This window comes from Mustela nivalis (genome assembly GCF_964662115.1).
Source record: "Mustela nivalis genome assembly, chromosome: 16".
Classification (NCBI taxonomy): Eukaryota; Metazoa; Chordata; class Mammalia; order Carnivora; family Mustelidae; genus Mustela; species Mustela nivalis.
In genome coordinates, this window is record NC_139035.1 from 42,761,038 (window position 1) to 42,778,610 (window position 17,573).

At 56.0% G+C, this 17,573-nt stretch overlaps 1 protein-coding gene across 6 annotated transcripts in view; it reads left to right on the forward strand.

Moving 5' to 3' along the window:
• PPFIA4 (PTPRF interacting protein alpha 4) overlaps positions 1-17,573 on the forward strand; it is a 48,817-nt gene that overhangs the window by 19,400 nt on the left and 11,844 nt on the right. For 3 of the 6 annotated variants that reach the window (XM_082702036.1, XM_082702037.1, XM_082702038.1), the window contains exons 10-25: positions 1,208-1,349; positions 1,507-1,655; positions 1,953-2,015; positions 2,684-2,775; positions 4,831-4,939; positions 6,516-6,724; positions 8,198-8,438; positions 8,873-8,908; positions 9,124-9,257; positions 9,560-9,726; positions 11,770-11,863; positions 12,319-12,400; positions 12,661-12,861; positions 13,570-13,632; positions 14,250-14,276; positions 15,938-16,113. In XM_082702036.1, coding sequence (XP_082558162.1) covers positions 1,208-1,349; positions 1,507-1,655; positions 1,953-2,015; positions 2,684-2,775; positions 4,831-4,939; positions 6,516-6,724; positions 8,198-8,438; positions 8,873-8,908; positions 9,124-9,257; positions 9,560-9,726; positions 11,770-11,863; positions 12,319-12,400; positions 12,661-12,861; positions 13,570-13,632; positions 14,250-14,276; positions 15,938-16,113 — 1,985 coding nt within the window. The remainder of the gene's footprint in view (positions 1-1,207; positions 1,350-1,506; positions 1,656-1,952; positions 2,016-2,683; positions 2,776-4,830; positions 4,940-6,515; positions 6,725-8,197; positions 8,439-8,872; positions 8,909-9,123; positions 9,258-9,559; positions 9,727-11,769; positions 11,864-12,318; positions 12,401-12,660; positions 12,862-13,569; positions 13,633-14,249; positions 14,277-15,937; positions 16,114-17,573) is intronic. The other 3 variants (XM_082702039.1, XM_082702040.1, XM_082702041.1) reach the window with 2 other exon arrangements.

Sequence of the window (17,573 nt, forward strand, 5' to 3'; positions counted from 1 at the left end):
TGCCACCGACCGGCTCCGTAACCTGAGAAAAGTCCCTCCCTCCCTAATCAGGCATTTGTATCATTATGTCTTTGATCATGTCATCATCTCAGTGATGATAGCATTGCACTTGGTGGTGTGTGAGATCTTTCTTGTGCCCAGGGAGGCGGTGCTGGGCTGATGTGTGGTGGAGGACACCACGTGATGCTGGGCTGGCCCGGTTCCCAGCTTCCCAGACCGGACAGGATGGGCTGCAGGGCTTCATATGGTCAAATGAGTCATAGTAGGGGCTTTAAGGAGGGGTTTCCTGACTAAGGTCTGTGCTAGTCTGAAATACCTTATCAGCGGAGACATGGGATCTCTGCCTCTGGAGACACAGGAATGGAAGGGGACCCCCTCTGCCTGGGCGGGTTATAACCATGGCCAGCATTTGCTGAGTGTTTATGGCGTCCTAGGTGTTTGCCATGGATCATCTCATGTAGTCCTCATGGTGATCCGATGGGCAGAGATGCTATGATTACCCATATTTTGCAGTGGAGGAAACTCAGGCACATAGAGGTCCAGTAACTTGCCCAAATCACACCCCTGGGAAGAGAGGGAGCCGGGATTTGAACCCAGGCAGTCTGGCTTGCATTCATGTTAAAGTGCAGGTCCATCTGCCTGGAGGCGTGGAGGAGATTTATGGCAGCTCATACTTTCTTTTTTTTTTTTTTTTTAAAGATTTAATTTAATTTATTTATTTATTTGACAGAGAGAAATCACAAGTAGATGGAGAGGCAGGCAGAGAGAGAGAGAGGGAAGCAGGCTCCCTGCTGAGCAGAGAGCCCGATGCGGGACTCGATCCCAGGACCCTGAGATCATGACCTGAGTCAAAGGCAGAGGCTCAACCCACTGAGCCACCCAGGCGCCCCTATGGCAGCTCATACTTCCAAGTGGAGTTTTTTCTGGAAGTGGGGAGTCCATTGGGCTGCCAGCTCCGGGCTGTTTTAAGGCAGGCCCAGGAGCAGGAAGCAGGGGGTGGAGATCACCTGGCAGGGAGTAGAGAGGGCTTGGGAAGAAGGGTACTGATGGTGGAGTTCTGCTCCCAGGGGGGGAGGCGGAGGGTTGGGCTTTGTTGGTATTGAGGCCCTGAGCCCCGAAGAGCCCGCTGGCACAGGGTTTGTGGGCTGTGGGGCCTGAGCAGTAGGTCAGGGGATCTGGAGATGCACTGACCCATGCCCACCTCCAGGCTGAAGAAAGGCACGGCAGCATTGAGGAGCATCTGCGGCAGCTGGAGGGGCAACTGGAGGAGAAGAACCAGGAGCTGGCGAGGGTGAGGGCACCGGGCTGGGCTCGCAGGCCCTCTCCTTGTCCCCAGGGCAGCCTCCCAGGTTGGCGTGTGGACAGGCCTGAGGAGTGGGAGCTGGGAGGGGCCGCGGGCGGTGGTCCTGGGAAGCTGGAGAGGGGGGCTCTGGAGGATGAGTACGGGACAGGTGAATGGGCTGGAACCAGGCCGGAATGGGTGGCCCTGGGGTGACCTGGGACCAGGTGTGCTGGTTCTGCAGGTGCGCCAGCGGGAAAAGATGAACGAGGACCACAACAAGCGGTTGTCAGACACCGTGGACCGGCTGCTCAGCGAGTCCAACGAGCGCCTGCAGCTGCACCTCAAGGAGCGAATGGCGGCCCTGGAGGAGAAGGTGTGGTGGGTCCCGGGCCTGGTGGGCGGGGCTTCCAAGCCGGGGCGTGGCGTGGCGAGGGTGTGGGTGGAGCCGAGGGGAGGAGTTGGGCTGCAAGAGGTTAGTCAGGGGCGGGGCGCGTCTGGGACGTCTACCTCGGTGGACAGACGTCGGGGAGGTTGGGGAAGGGAGAAGCAGGAGGGGCGAGGAGGGGGGGTCTGGCCTGGAGAGGGGGGCTGATTAGGGAGGGGAAGGCGCCGGCCAGATCGGGTGGAGGAGCCAGGGCGGGGTCGCTAGCTCCCAGCTGTTCTCCCCCAGAACACGCTGATCCAGGAGCTGGAGAGCTCCCAGCGGCAGATCGAGGAGCAGCACCATCACAAGGTACCCAGCTGCTGGGCCGCCCCGCCAGCCTGGGAGGGCCGGGCTTGCGGTGAGGAAGGAACACGCCTGTGTTTCCTGCAGCTGCTCTGCCACCCAGCACCACGCTAGTCTGTGTACAGACGGGATTGCGCTGATCCTCGCTAGAGCCCTTCACGGTGGATGCGTCACCACCCACATGTAAAGAAGAAACGGAGGCCATAAGCTTAGGGCATAGCGGGGGCAGCAGAGGCAGGGCCCAGGGAAAGATCTGATGGGGCCTCAAACCAGGTGAGGCAGGAGTCCAGTGATTCTGGGAGGACTGGTCACTGGCCCTGGCTCAGCCACGTCTGTGAGGTCTGGGCGGGCACCCCGCGCCCCTCGGCTGCCCAGCCTCCACCGCCATGCATTTATGTAGTGGTGAGGGCTCATCAGACCTATTCTAGTAGAATCCTTACCAAGACAGACCCTCTCCTGGCCCTGCCCCTCTGCCTGCCCGCTGCCGACCCTTCTGCTCACTTTCCAGTTGGACCTCTTCTCTTGGTGTCATCTGTGGGCCTGGCCGGGGGCCCCTGGCTTTGGACTTGCAGTACATTCTTCTGCTTCTCCCCAACTCTGCTGTCCTCTTTGTCCCTCTCTCCCCTCTCCGTCCCTCCCTGGTCCCACCCCCACCCCGGGTCTGCCTGGCACAGGGCCGCCTGTCTGAAGAGATTGAGAAGCTGCGCCAAGAGGTGGACCAGCTGAAGGGTCGAGGGGGGCCGTTTGTGGATGGCGTCCACTCCAGGTACTGGAGCGCGGGAGGCTGGGCGTGCTGGGATGGGGTCCTGGATGGACCCTGAGGAAGGAGACTTCCTCCCACCAAAAGAGCGCCCAGGACCTCAGGGTCCTCCTCCTATCCATGGTGGGACACTGAGGCTCCCAGAACTTGGTCAAAATCACCTAGCTCACTTGGGCCGCATAGAAGGAGCACCCGTCCTCTGAGGGATGCTGAGAGGCAAGTAAAGACAGGATGCTCCTTCCCCAGTGCCGTGGGACACAGGCTGTGCTTCCTGATTCCTTGACAGAGGACATGCCCTGGAGAGGGGTGTGCTGAATTACCTGCTGCTCACTGATGTCCCACAGGACTTTCTCATGGAGAGTGTCTGGTTCATTCTATTTCCTTGGAGACACCATCTTTAGAGCTCTGGAGGATTGTTGCTTCAGAGTTCAGGACCACCTAGGTTCAGACAGCAGGCAGGGAGCAGCAAGGCAGCACGAGGGACTGACGTGAGGAGGCTCCAGAACTTCCTTATGGTCGGAAGTTGAGATGCCACGTCATGGTTGTGACCTCCCTTGTCCCGGAAAACATTATAAGAGATGGGGAGTGGCGCTGTTCACCTAATGCTTGAATTAGGTCCATGTTTTAGGGAACTTCTGGATTTTTCTCCACATTCTGTGAGGTAATTGGCATTGAACTCAGACCTTAGTCCTGCCTCCACTTCTCTGCCCGGAGAAGCAGGGTAAAGACTGAGGACACTAGTAGGCGATGCCCCTCAAGGTCTGTGGGTCCGGGCTGTTTTCTCTCCAAACCAGTATCTCACAGAAGGGAGTCTCTGAGGTTTCCTTCAGTTATGCTATTGCTGTGTTGGGGCAATAGGGATCAGTTTCCCTGAGGAGAGGTGACAGGAAAGGTGTACATGCCCATCTATGTGGGGAGGGGTTGGGCTTGCATTAGGGAAAGGAATGTTAAACCTGAAGAAGGGGAAGCCTGTGGGTGTCTGGGGTGGTAGAGACACAAGTACCGCCTTCAAGTTCATCAGGAATTTTTGTTTAGGACATATGGAGACAGGCAGGAAACAGAGACAGGGAATAGTATTTGGAATTTCTCTGACTTCTTCCTTCCCGTAGGTTTCTCCGAAGAGAGCCCCCCCCCCCCGCCCCAGCCCTCAATGAATGCGTCTCATGACTCTGAGTACACTGAGCTATTTGCCTCTGATTGCTTTCCTTAATGGTTGAGAATTCTTGGCATTGACCATAGGAAGATTGGACCTATCACGGAATTGGGACTGAGTTAGAGGAGAGAAGGGGGGATAAGCAGAAACTCCCCTTTCCCTGCAGCTACCTTATCCATTAAAGGCTTGCCCTGTCCCTCTGCCCTGAGCCCCCTCAAACCGGGAAGGCTTGGGAAGGCATCATAGGGGAGGAGTGTCACTAGGGAAGACATCCACACCTTCCAGAGCCTCATTACTGGGATTCTAAAATCCTAGGGTTGGAATAAACCCAGGGGGCATGAAAGTGGTTTTTCTAGTCCATGTCTCTGATAAGAGTGTCCGGAGCCCCCCTCCCCCCACCCAAGCTTCCTGGGGATAGGGAGTCTGCCTGGGGTGAATTTCAGCCAGGAACTCAGTCTAGATTATGGGGAAACCCAAGGGAAGTTGCTGGGAGAGGATGAATCCCTTGGGATTAAAAGGACCTTTAGAGACCTTCATTGCAAAATCCATTCTTGTCAGATGGCCCAAGAGCTGTTGCTTGCATGCCTCTTTGATGGGGAGCTCAGCTCTTTAAAAGTCACCAGTTGCATCATAAACCAAATCTTACCATCTGAAGGTGCTTCTTCGGTTAAATGGAAAGCCTCTCCCCTAGAATGTTCTCGCCTGGATCATTCTGATACCTGGGTCACCAGAGAATAAATTGAATCTCTTGTTGACACAGCCACCCTTAAACCATTTACAGTAGCTCTCTGCCAGCTAAGACTTCTCATCACCAAGCCAGAGATCCCTTAACTCTTTGGGCCCTAGTGGGTGTGAGCTGGGGCTCCCAGTCCTCAGGGCCGGTCTTTTCTCCCCCTGAACCACTCAAGGTCGCACATGGGCAGCGCAGGGGATGTGCGGTTCGCCCTGAGCACAGCCACGCACGTGCCCTCAGGCCTGCACCGCCGCTACTCAGCCCTGCGGGACGAGTCTGCCAAGGTGAGGGGTGGATGGGTGAGTGTGGAGGGCTCTCCCCTGGGGGAGTTTGGGGTCAGTTCGGCCGCGTGCCTGGCTCCAGTTTCACAGACGGCTGGCGTGCGGTGCAAATCCTCCCCCTCCCGGCCCACCCCCACGCCCCATGTGGACAACAGCTGCAGCCCTGGGGCTTGGGGCCATTGTTAGCTGCGACAGCTGTGCCCCTTCGCCTTGGCCTCCTGGTGGGCAAGTGGTCGGGGCTGGCGGGCGGCCAGCCGGTCCCTGAGGCCCTACTGAAGCGTGTGCACGTGTGCCTGGGGTGCGAGCGTGTGCTTCTGGTGGTCAGGGAGGGAGACGCAGGGGTGAGGTGGAATTGGCCGGCTTTCTGGAACACGAGCTGTGGTTTATGGGGGAGATGAGGGAGGGATGGCAGGTTTAAGTGGCCCTGGGGATGGCACCTGACGTTTTCTGAGAAGCAGCTTTGCATTCTTGCTGAGCCTGCTGCCTGGGGGATGGGGGTTGAGGGTGGGGGGAGCAGGAAAGAAAGGATAGCAGAGGACTGACCTCATCTTTTATCTGGGGAAACGGGATTCCCTCTTAACCCCAGAATGGTTAAGCACACTGTGCCCTGGGCCCAGGGCCTCGGCTTGCTCTAAGGCACTACAAGATACAGGTAGAGGAGGGAGCTCCTAGTCTGATGGGGGAGGACTCCTCTTTGCCCTTAGGTAACCCCCTACTCTGATGAGGTCACAATCTGAGGGCGTCTCTTTCTCCCTTCACCCTTTCCTCTCTCTGTTGACAAGAACACAGCAGGTGCCTAGAAAAGAGCCTTAAGGGAAACTTGTGGGTCTGGGTCCTAGAGGGTGGGGTTAGTATACCTCTCTGTTCCTGCCCCCCACTCTTCTGGCTCGCTCAGCCTCCTTCTGTGCTCTTTCCTCTTCCGGGCCTTTGTCCACTGAAGATGTTTGTAGCGTGACTTCTGAGACCACCGCCTCTCAGGGCTGGGTACGTCCTGAGACGTGCTGAAACCCTGGGAGATGCCGGTCAGACAGGACTGCTTGGCTTCTCTCGTCCCCTGGATCTAGTTACTCTTAGAGAGTTTGTATTCGTAGAAAGGGGTAGCCTTTCATAGTGCTAACTTTGTTCAGACACTGTGCTCAAGTCCTTACCTTGTTCTCACGATTACCTACCTCATTGGTAGGTACTGTTACCATCCCCATTTTACAGATGAACAAACTGAGGCACAGAAAGGTTAAACAACTCTACCACTGTTGCACAGCTAATAATCAGATTCCAAAGCATGACAGGCTCTCTCTGGAATCTGTTCCTAACCATTCTGCTATCTGGCTCCTTGAACGGGGGTAGTATTTCTTAGACTCTAGTGGCAAATAAATCACCTGGGAGACTAGTTAAAGTGCAGGTACTCACTTTGTGTGTAGCCTGGGGTGGGGCTTGACATTTTGCGGGCTTCTAAGTTCTAACGAGTCCCCGAGTCCCCGGGTCCCCGGGAGGAGCCTTTGCCGCTGGGATAGGTGGGGAGGGGCTGACTCCTCAGCTGCCTCGTGTGTCTTATCACTACTCTCCCCCCTCCTTTGCTAAGGACTGGGAGCCCTCTCCACTGCCTGGGGGGCTGGCCCCCACCGCCGCCCCTGCCTTTGACAGTGACCCCGAGATCTCTGATGTGGACGAGGATGAGCCAGGGGGTCTGGTGGGCTCCGTGGATGTTGTCTCCCCCAGCGGCCACTCGGACGCCCAGACTCTGGCCATGATGTTGCAGGAGCAACTTGATGCCATCAATGAGGAGATCAGGTTTGGGCTGGGGCAGAGGGCCTGTGGGCGCCTTGAAGGGGCACCCAGGACAACTTCTCTGTGTATCTGCTTGCCTCTTCTAGCTGCACCTCTGAGTGCCTAGTCTAGGGACTCCATGCGGGGCATCAGGCCCCATGCCGGACCGAGAGGGGTGAGAGCTCGGCCTGACTTCTCGGGCTTCATCTCCCATCCCGGGGCTGGGGAGACTGCATTCCCGCAGCACCTGCTTTTGAGACTGGAGCTCCCACTGACTGAGGCCAGATCAGGGGGAGAACATTGTAGATGCCCCTGGCAGTCTTAACACAGTCTCTGAGGGAGGCAGTGTTATTTCCATTGTCCCGAGAAGGGACCAGCAACCAGAGGGGTTAAGTGATTTGCCCGAAGCCATACAGTAAGTGGCAGGGCCGGGATTCAAACTCAGGTCTACACTCAATGTATTGTAACATTCCTCCCATCCCTAATGAGGTGTCAAACAGAAACCAGGGGCAGGGCATGGGATCAAGACATGTACTTGACCCTGCCTTTATAGGAGGTTTATGAATGTTTATGCCCAACGGCAAGGAAAAATCTGAGCCAGCGTGCCTCAGCCTAGAGGGCTGTAGGGGACATCTGGTTCCACAGTTTCCACACTTTGGGATTTCACGGACCAGTTAAAAAGAGGACATCTTTCTCTCTCTCTCTCTCTCTTACACACACACACACACACACACACACACACACACACACACACTGGAAAGAAGGATATTAACATAGGGCCGCTAACTTTTATTCTGGAAAGGAAAACATGAAAGGTAACTACTGTCTCCTATCACAACCATTCTGCAAAATAAAGGACATTTTCACATCCCTCACACTGGAAAGACATACTCTCAGAATAAAGACGAGTCTGGCTCCTAACGGACAGTTAGCATTGTCACATCAATGCATGTATGCGTGTGCACATGTGTGAAGGAACAAAGACATGTGCCTCTGTGATCACCCCCTCCCCGTCCACACATACAGAATGATCATGGGTTTTCTCACTTTTCTTGGAAGAGGGAAAACTCCATCAGGGGTCAGCATCAGTTAAAGGACCCAGGTTTGGGACCTGTTGGCTTGGGCCCCTCCTGACATTGGGTCTAGGGGGAAACTGAGGCCAGAGCATCTGACTCCGGGTGGCCCGCCTAGTCAGTGATAGGTCAAGAATTCTGCCTTCCGGAATGGTTTGATTCCCACTGACTAAATGCCTTCCTTCACATTCTGTTACATGAAGTCAGCTATTGAGACAGAGAAATGTTTCCAAGCTATTGGGGGGGAAGATCGAGCAGTGTCCGCTAGGCCTGGTGTTATGCCAGAAACAGTGTGGATTCCCCTGACGTTGCCTGCTGCCTGGGGTCCCAGGGTGGGGGATGCGGTACCTGCATCTGCCCCTCCTGCTGGGCTTGCAGGGGATGTGGGGGGACCAACACAGTGTCTGGTTGGGTCTGGTCCCAGGATGATCCAGGAAGAGAAGGAGTCTGCGGAGCTGCGTGCTGAGGAAATCGAGACTCGAGTGACCAGCGGCAGCATGGAGGCCCTTAACTTGACTCAGCTGCGTAAGCGCGGCTCCATCCCCACCTCTCTGACTGCCCTGTCCCTGGCCAGCGCATCCCCTCCGCTCAGCGGCCGCTCCACGCCGAAGCTTACCTCCCGCAGTGCTGCCCAGGACCTGGACCGCATGGGGGTCATGACCCTGGTGAGAGTCTGGAGGCAGTTGATGAACAGCCCAGTCGGCTCTGGGCTCTGCTCTGGGGGCTGGCTGAGGGTCGCCGAGAAGCTTTGGTAGGGCTCAGTCCTCTCGGCTGGGCCTGGTGTCCTCTTCCCATGTTGGGCACGGACCCCAGCATGTCCGGTCACCAACATGTCCTCCTGGGATTGGCTGGGGCCTGTCATGTCTTCCTCAACCCTGTGGAGAAGCAGAGAGCGAGAACCTCAGCTCCTGCCCGTACCTCTCCCTCTCTTCCAGAGGGAGCCCTGACTTAGTTTTCCAGGCTGGCTTTTTTCGGCTGTGGTGTTCTCTCTAGGCCACTGAATCCTACCTTCTCCTCCTAAGGCCGCTGGGCTCCTTTGGGGTTGACTTTCGGGCATCTGGAGGGTGATTCTGAGCTTACCCTGTACTTTCTTTTCCAGCCCAGTGACTTAAGAAAGCATAGGAGGAAGCTGCTGGTGAGTGCTGCCCGATGACCCAGGTACTAACGGGTGAATTCTCCCAGGCCCTTCCCTTTGGCTTCTTTCCCCTGGGCCCTTGAGTCTGAGTCTGGGCTCAGAGAGGCCCCCAGTCTTCCCACTGCACTTCTCCAAGCTCCTCTGCCTCGTCTGGGCTGGGTAGGCAGGCCCCACATCTCTCCCTCTATCCCCTGACGGCTTCACTGTCTGTTCAGTCGCCAGTGTCTCGGGAAGAGAACCGAGAGGATAAAGCCACCATAAAATGTGAGACTTCTCCTCCTTCCTCACCCAGGACGCTGCGGCTAGAGAAGCTTGGCCATCCCACCCTGAGCCAGGAAGAAGGCAAAAGGTAAGTGGCACAGGTTCCACACCTCGAGTCCCTCTACCCCAAGGTCATCTCATCCCTCCCCCTGCCTCTGGAGGGACAGAGTCTCCCGTATCCAGGTGTCTGAACATCTCACTTCTCTTTGAAACACCGTCGGGGAAGGACATTCCCATGTCTCCTTTGGTCACCTGCTCTAGTCACCCCCCGCCCCCCTCAACCTCTGACACTTGCCTGTAAGTTCTCCCTGAGGTCTCACTTCCAGGCTTCCTGGTGTAACAAAAGCCTGTCTCTTTTCATTGCGCCCCCTCCTGGCTGTCTTCCTGTAGTGCTTTGGAAGATCAGGGCAGCAACCCAAGCAGCAGCAACAGCAGCCAGGACTCCCTGCACAAGGGCGCCAAGCGCAAGGGCATCAAGTCGTCCATCGGCCGCCTGTTCGGGAAGAAGGAGAAGGGCCGGCTGATCCAGCTGAGCCGGGATGGAGCCACGGGCCAGGGTGTCTGTCCACGTCCTAGCGAATGGGTGCAAGTGGAGGGGCCAGAGCAGGAGGGAGTCCTGGGGTCTGGCCTCCTGCGCTGGCCTCTTGGGGGCCCGTGTGTGGAAGCTGCAGTCACGCAGGTCTCGACTCCAGGGAGGAGAGGCAGGTGCTGTGGGCGAGAGCTGTGTCACGGTGGCTCTTGGAATGCTGTGGAAGGGATTCCTGCCCTGGGTGAGAGGTTGGACCTCTGAGGTTTCTTGTAGTTCGGAGGTTTTCTGACGTCCTGTGCTCAGGACCTTTGGGAGGACTCGGTTCTTGATTAGAACTTATTTCTAGTGCATCTGCACTCCAGGATGCAACAGGTCGTAATGCCTCTTGATGGCTTCATAGATACTACATGCGCATAAATGCTTGGGCAGCAGTGGCATTACCACCTAATAGAAAGTTCTAATAGAAAGTTCTATAGAAAGCTCTAATAGAAATAGAAATGTGCTAATAGAAAGTTCTGCGTGCTTGGCACCTGGTGGGTACACAGTAAATGTCAGCTGTCCTCCTCCGCCTTCCCCTGTTCCTGCTTTCCTTTCCTTTCTTCCCGTCCTTCCTCCTCTTTCCCTCATCTATTCAGTCACTTGTTCAACAGACATTTATTGAGTACCTACTGTATACAAGGCTTAGTGTTGGCCATTCTCTCCAGGAGTTCAGTGTCTCATAGAAAGGGAAAAGGGAAAGAGATGATTCCAGAACAGTGTTAGGATAGCAGTGTGCTTCAGGCACTTCTGGAATGCAGAACTCAGCCCTGGAGTGGTAGGGATGCCTGCAGTGGCTTCCTCTACTAGGCAACTGCTGGGCTCAGGTTGGGAGGCTAAGTGGGAAGTAGCCAAGCCAAGAAGAATTGTGTGTGAGTGGTCTGGGGGTCTGGGGGTGGCAGGTTCTGGGAGTGGAAGCTCTGTATGCGATTGCGGCTCTCCAGAGTGGGGGAGACAGAGGCTGGGAGAAAGGAGGAAGTGGCTGTGGACCCTCGGTGGGCTGGCTCAGAAGGGCCTGGAGAAGTTCTCCGGGAGGCAGCAGGGGCATTGACAATGGCATGCTGGGGGAGGGCCTGATCAACTAGAAAAAAGGAACCTTTGAACCCAGAGGCATAATTAGACCTTCCTTTGCCTCAGAGAAGGTGTGAATCAGAAGCCAGCTAGCTAAGTGAGGAGGAGGAAGAGGGAAAGCAGGTACCTCTGTCTAGGTGGGGAAGGAGGGGGAGCACCCTGCCTCCAGCCCTGAGGGGTGCGGGGTGGGGTGGTGGTGGAGCAGGTGCAGAGGGCGCTGGGAGGGAGCTGAGAAGGGCTCATCTGTGGACGAGATCTTCTGTGGGCAGGCTTAGGATTTTCTACGCTCCCTGCACCACAGTGATGCCGGACCCTGAGACGGCATTTCACCTTGTTTCCTGGGTCACCCCGGACCTACGGCCAGCTGCACTGGGTGAAGGGACGGGAATGTGATGAATTCTAAGATGTGGCACCTGCTGTGAACTCTTTAGGGGCCTGGTGTCTGTTCGGGGGATCCTTAATAGAAGAAGACAGAGCTAGGATGCTCCCCCATGGGGATTGTGCAAGATTGCTCCCTGAGCAAGAGGCTGAGGGGCACACGGCTCTCAGTGTGCCCATCTTCCCACCCCCAGCCAGGTCAGGATAATCCTCTGTGAACCCGGAGTAGACTCATGTATGGCTCTGTGGGTTTCCTTTGCACCCTAGTTTGGAGGAGAGTTATGTTCTGTCTAGGATTCTGCTGTTGGAGGAGTAGGAAGGCCTCAGTCCATCTGGCTGGAAAACGCCTCCAGGGCTGAGTCTCCCCAGGGGAGACTCTCTGGTCCGGGTGACCCATTTGATGCCATGGTGGGGCCACCGGGATGTAGGGACATTGAGCAGAGGCTCTGGGAGTGATAGATTGTCCCATTAGGCCTCCTGGGTTGTTAAATGCTGAGGAGCCTCCTGCGGGTCTGCTCCCCAATCCTGGCCCAGGCCAAGGGAGGAGAAGGAGGGGCCTGGCTCACATGCCATCTCTTCCTTCTAGTTATGCTAACAGACTCCGAGCTTGGTCTGCAGGAGCCCATGGTGCCTGCCAAGCTGGGGACCCAGGCAGAGAAGGACCGGCGGCTAAAGAAGAAGTAAGAGCCACAGGCCAGGGGGGGAACCTAGCCCCTTGCCCACTGTCCTTTTCTTGGCCTGCCGTGGGACTGAGCTCAGGCAGCCAGAGCCAGAGCCAGGCCCTTTCTGAACTCAGTTGGCCCAGTGCACCTGGGCACAGCGGGACTGGGAGGTGATTCTGAGGGTGAACCAAGGAAGAAGGAGACTGGGGGTCTGGGGGAGAGAGACCCAGGACCTGTGCATCTCTGACAGAGCAGACCGAAATGTCTGTGGGGTCAGGCCATGTGCAAAGTCGGAGCCCCTTGTCCTCTGGGGATGGAGAGGAGTCCTGCCCGTGTCTTGTAGCACGGAGCAGGGGCAGCAGTCTAGTGGTGGGGAGTCGGGTTGTGAGAGTGCACTTAGCACATCCTGCAGTCTCAGGAGTAAGTATGGTTGGGAGAAAAGGAGACTAGTCTGTTCTTCCTCTTCCTGCAAGACACCAGCTGCTTGAAGATGCCCGTAGAAAAGGAATGCCCTTTGCCCAATGGGATGGCCCTACTGTGGTCTCCTGGCTGGAGGTAAGCCTATAGTTTGTCCCCAGAAACTAATCACCCATGTGATATTGGGAAAATCCCCTCACCTTCTCAGGCTGTAGATTTTTCTGTCTGTAAAATGGGAAGGAAAGACATTTGGTGGTTGTCATCGCTACATTCCTAAATTCCGCACCGTGTTTGCTCTTTTGAGACTATGGATGAGGCCTGGCCCTTGTTCCTTGATATCATCAAGCTCTTGAAGGTGGGGAAGGGGCTGAACTTACCCCCTGTGCCCGTGTCTGCAGCTCTGGGTGGGGATGCCCGCCTGGTATGTGGCCGCCTGCCGCGCCAACGTCAAGAGTGGAGCCATCATGTCGGCCCTGTCGGACACAGAGATCCAGCGCGAGATCGGCATCAGCAATGCCCTGCACCGGCTCAAGCTCCGGCTGGCCATCCAGGAGATGGTGTCGCTGACCAGCCCCTCTGCCCCGCCCACCTCCAGGACCGTGAGTGGCCTATCCCTCACGCAGGGCGTTTTCTGAAGTCCTGGTGTAGAATTTGCGATGTTTCTCATTGGCCTTTGGGAAAGTGGCAGCCTTGATTCCTGCCCCTTCCAGTCCCTCAAAGGGCTCCATCTGATCTCTAGGAGGGGCTAACATTGATACCAGGAGGATCCCAGCAGCCTCGTTCCCTGCCTTCCTGGTTCCCTGTGTACCACACATGGGCCCCATCCCCCTATCCCCACTCTGGGAACCACTGCAGATCTCCGGGCCCAGTTTCCAAGGGTGGGGCTTCCAGGGGTTCTTCATGGTTACCGGACTTGGGGATGCAGAGGGGTAGGGCACTTGTGAATTCTGTCCTGGTCCTCCAGCCTCTCTGTCTGACTGCAGACTAGTCCGTGGACTCTCAGAGTAAAGTCGCTCACGGCCATGCATCTCTCTGATTGGAATCAGCCCGTATTCTAGATCTGCGCCATTCATCCATCTTCATTCAGGAAATGTTTGTGGAGCTTTTGAGATGCCAGGCCCTGTGCCAAGCAATGTTGCTGCAGAGATATGGGGAGGTGCTCAGAGCCTCAGTCTGCGGGGCTTGGGGCTGCGCCTGTGGGAGGACTCGGGGGAAGGGATGTTAGTCCTTGTCCTTGGGGTTCCCAGCCTCCAGGGAACCCTGGGGACCTACATGCAGGACCTGCTAGGTTTCCTCTCTGCCTACAGTCTTCCGGGAATGTCTGGGTCACCCACGAAGAGATGGAAACTCTGGCAACACCCACTAAAACAGTGAGTCTGGCCCTGGGCCTTGGGCCTGGGTTGGGGCTGTTGACCCCCACAAGGATGACGGGAAGGTGGTGGGAAGTCAGAGGGGGTGAGAGTCGGTTTATATACGAGACTGATATCCTGATGTGTGTTGGGTTCTGTTCTCAGGTGGTGGGCTGGGAAAGGAGTGGGAACAGTTAGTGGGTGCTGGGGGTTCCGTCCCAGGGGGCCCCGAACTCACCCTAGGCCACTGGTGCGCTGTAGTGGAGAAGAGCTGGCCTTGGGAATAGGGAGTGCTTTGCCCAGCTCTGGGCCTGAAGCTGCAGAGTCCTTGTGCTTGATGCTTGGTGGGGGACAGGGAATGGGAGAGCCTGGCCCTTTGAGGGGCTCCCAGCCAAGCCTACAAGGTATGGGAGTGTGTTTTCGCCGCATACACATTTGTTCTGCCCTCAGCGCAGACACAGACCCCTGCACTAGCACAGACACCTTGTGTTCCGTCTTGCCACCCAACAAGCTCCTCCTAGTCCCCTTCCCAGCCACTGGGGTGTCTGCTCCCTCTGCTTGATGGGGCCAGGGGTACATGCTTCCAGCTTTCTTGACTTTGCCTGTTTCCCCTGACACGCTGCACTCGTTCCCGCTAGGACAGTGAGGAGGGCAGCTGGGCTCAGGTAAGATCCCCTTCTCTGTCCCGAGCCACCTCTCAGGAGTTCAGGACAGTGTTCTCCCCACGGGCTCTTTGCCCAGCAGGACTCCCCGAGTCCAAGTCTGTTTATGTCCCCTCTTTGCATGAAAGGTCCCAGACGGGTTTTCTCATCCTGCTGAAGCCCCGTTCCTCCTTGTTCCCCTCGAGCTACTTGTTCTGGTTTCTCAGGGTGGCAGATGCCGCCTTAGAGGGCCGTGTCCCCAGCACACCTGCCTCTTCCCCTCTTCCTGGGAGTAATGAGACTGAGATGGCCATGAGTCCTCGTGCTCACCCCGTCCCCTTTAAGGGGAACCCCTGGTGACCTGGGCAAAGACCTTTTCCTCATTCACTGAGTTGGCAAATATCATGTCAAGTGCAAAATCTAAGCCCCAAAGATTCATAGAATTTTATACTACAACTCAAAAACAAGCAAATATAATAATATATAATTTTAGAGAAATACACATTGGTGATTGGAAAAACTGTAAAAACATTTTTTCCAGCAAGGGCATGATAGAACCTCAGCATAGCAATGACCTCTAGAGGGACAGCAGGGGACGGGACGGGGAAGGCGAGCACGGGGCAGACACAGCCATGGGGTGGTGTGGTTGGTGTCCATTGATGTTACCTTCCTCTTTATGCTTAATATCGAAGCTATACTATGATATTATGCTACGTTTATTTTTATATGTATAACGCTTTCACTTTTAAAAGCTAAAATCAGTGTTTCAATCTAAAAAAAATGAAGTAAGGTAAGGAAACAGAGTGAGGGAGTGGTGCTCTTCCTAAAGTCTTTTTTTTTTTTTAAGATTTTTTATTTATTTGACAGAGATTACAAGTAGTCAGAGAGGCAGGCAGAGAGAGAGGGGAGGAAGCAGGCTCCCTGCAGAGCAGAGAACCCCCCCCCCCCGCCCCCATGCGGGGCTCTATCCCAGGACACCGGGATCATGACCTGAGCGGAAGGCAGAGGCCTTAACCCACTGAGCCACCCAGGCGCCCCCCTAAAGTCTTTCTAAGAATAGGTGGCCAGAGGAGTCCCTGCTGTCGGCGGGAGGTGACAACAGAGCGGGTGGACAGGGGCGGCTGCGATGTGCAGAGAGTGCTGGCGAAAGCAGCAAACAGAGGGGCTGGGGAATTCCTGGAGTGGACACCAGAGCTCAGAGTGCAAGTGCAGACCATCCCCTGTGGCTTTTGACTTTAGTCTGTTCCTAACTCTCAGGTAGATGTGGGAGGCCAGTTTCCCAAGTGAGATCAGCTTTTTTTTTTTTCTTCCTTGCCGCTCTGCCCTCTGTAACTCGGCCTGTCCCCTGGGCTCAGTGGGCTAGAGGCCGGTGGAGAAGCAGGAAGGCAGGTCGGCCACACACCACCGCAAATACATTCTTGAGTCGAAGGACTCCGTATTATCTGCTGCCTGGATAGCTGCTTCTGTTCATTAGTGTAGATAATCGATCCGTGAGTGGAGCCGTATCATTCTGAGGTCTTAAAAAGTACCATTTAAACCCCTCCCCCTCCTCCCACTCCCAGCTTCTCAGTGAACATAAGCGGCTGCGGCGGCTGGGGGGCCGTTTCCCTCCACAGGTTACGCCAGCTGCGGCCGGCTGGCGAGGCCCTCCTCCCCCACAGACACTCTCTGCCTTGTTCCTCCAGACCCTGGCCTATGGGGACATGAACCACGAGTGGATCGGGAACGACTGGCTGCCCAGCCTGGGGCTGCCCCAGTACCGCAGCTACTTCATGGAGTGCCTGGTAGACGCGCGCATGCTGGACCACCTGACCAAGAAGGACCTGCGGGTTCACCTGAAGATGGTGGACAGCTTCCACCGGTGAGCAGGGGAGCCTGGCTCCGGGGGCTCTGTCTGCAGGAACGTGGCTGCCTCCGGCTCTGCCTGTGGCCCGTGTGGGTGCCAACGGGTCTTCCCCTTGCAAAAGCCAGGTCCTCTTCCCACCCCTCGACGTGAGGGAGGATTTGGTCCTCTCCCCTCCAGCCCTGAAGACTCAGGAAGTCATTCTTGCTCAGCCTCACATCCTTGGAGCTTTCCCTCCTAGGTCTGCCTTTCGTTTCTCTGCCTTTGAAGGCTGCCCAGGTTTCTCTGTTTACTCTAGGAAGCCTCTGCCCGAAACCAGGGTCCCGCTTCCATGTCTACTGATTTCCTTCCAAGCTGAGAGGAAAGGTCTTTCTGGACCCTGGTGCTCCTTGCATCCCGGATCCTTGCCTCTCGGTTTCGAGCTCGCGCCGTTTGGTACAGGATGCCATCCAAGGCTCTCCTCCCCCTTGCTGACAAGTTCTCCTGTTCACATGTGTCTGCGGCGGAGGTCTCCAACTGGCAGCCTGTGGGCAGACTTTGGCCCCACAATTGTGTTTTGTTGGGCTGACACGGTATTTTAAAGATTATGGATTTAGTTGCCAGTGTTTAAGCACTAGGGAATTTTCCACAAAATTCTGGATGTCTGGCTTCTCTTAAAAACTGGAAGATGTGTTGACACATTCTAGTGTGGAGACAGCCAGCTGGAGCTGGTGGCAGCCACCCTCCTACGGCAGGTAGACGCGGTCTCCAGATCTGCTTCACTTGCTGTGGACCTGCTTCACCGCAGGAAGCACTGGGGCTGGGGAGCCCGGTGGGTGGTAAAATCTAGGGCTTGACTGTCGTTGGGAAGGCTTTTTAACACGTAGCTTCAAATCACACAGGTTGCTATTTCAACCACGTTCTTTGTCTTTTACCTCTAATGCCCACGGCCACCCTGCAGGAGAAGTATGACCCTGGCTTATGTGCTCTGAGTGCCACTCAGCTGGATAGTAGCACAGCTGGTGTTCAGACCCAGGAGAATGAGAGGATAATGTGATGAATGTTGGGGCTGGGAGCGTGTGGCTTTTCAAGTTTCTCTTGGGAGTCTGCGGATGTTTCTCGGTCTCTCTGACTCATAAACCAGGGAAGGTTCAATTCGGAAGGGATTAGCTGGCTTCCCCATTTCACGGGGAAGGAAACTGAGGCACAGGAAGGAGCATCAGGGATGGTAACTGAGTCCAGCCCTCTTGCCACTACTCTGCAGAGCCCGTGATGCTAGAACTCCCTACTGTGACCTCCCTTGGCACTCCCCCACCCCTTCCCAGGGCTGGAATCTCTTGTCTCTGTCCAGGAGGCTGCCAGGCCTTGCTGCACCTGTTCCCTCCTTAGTGATGGATAGGGCTCGGGAGAAGAGGGGAACCCTCTTGCTGAGCTGGGAGACATGAGCCTGGTGGGGTAGGGGATCAGTCAGGCCGGCCCCACCCAGCATTCTGGAGGTC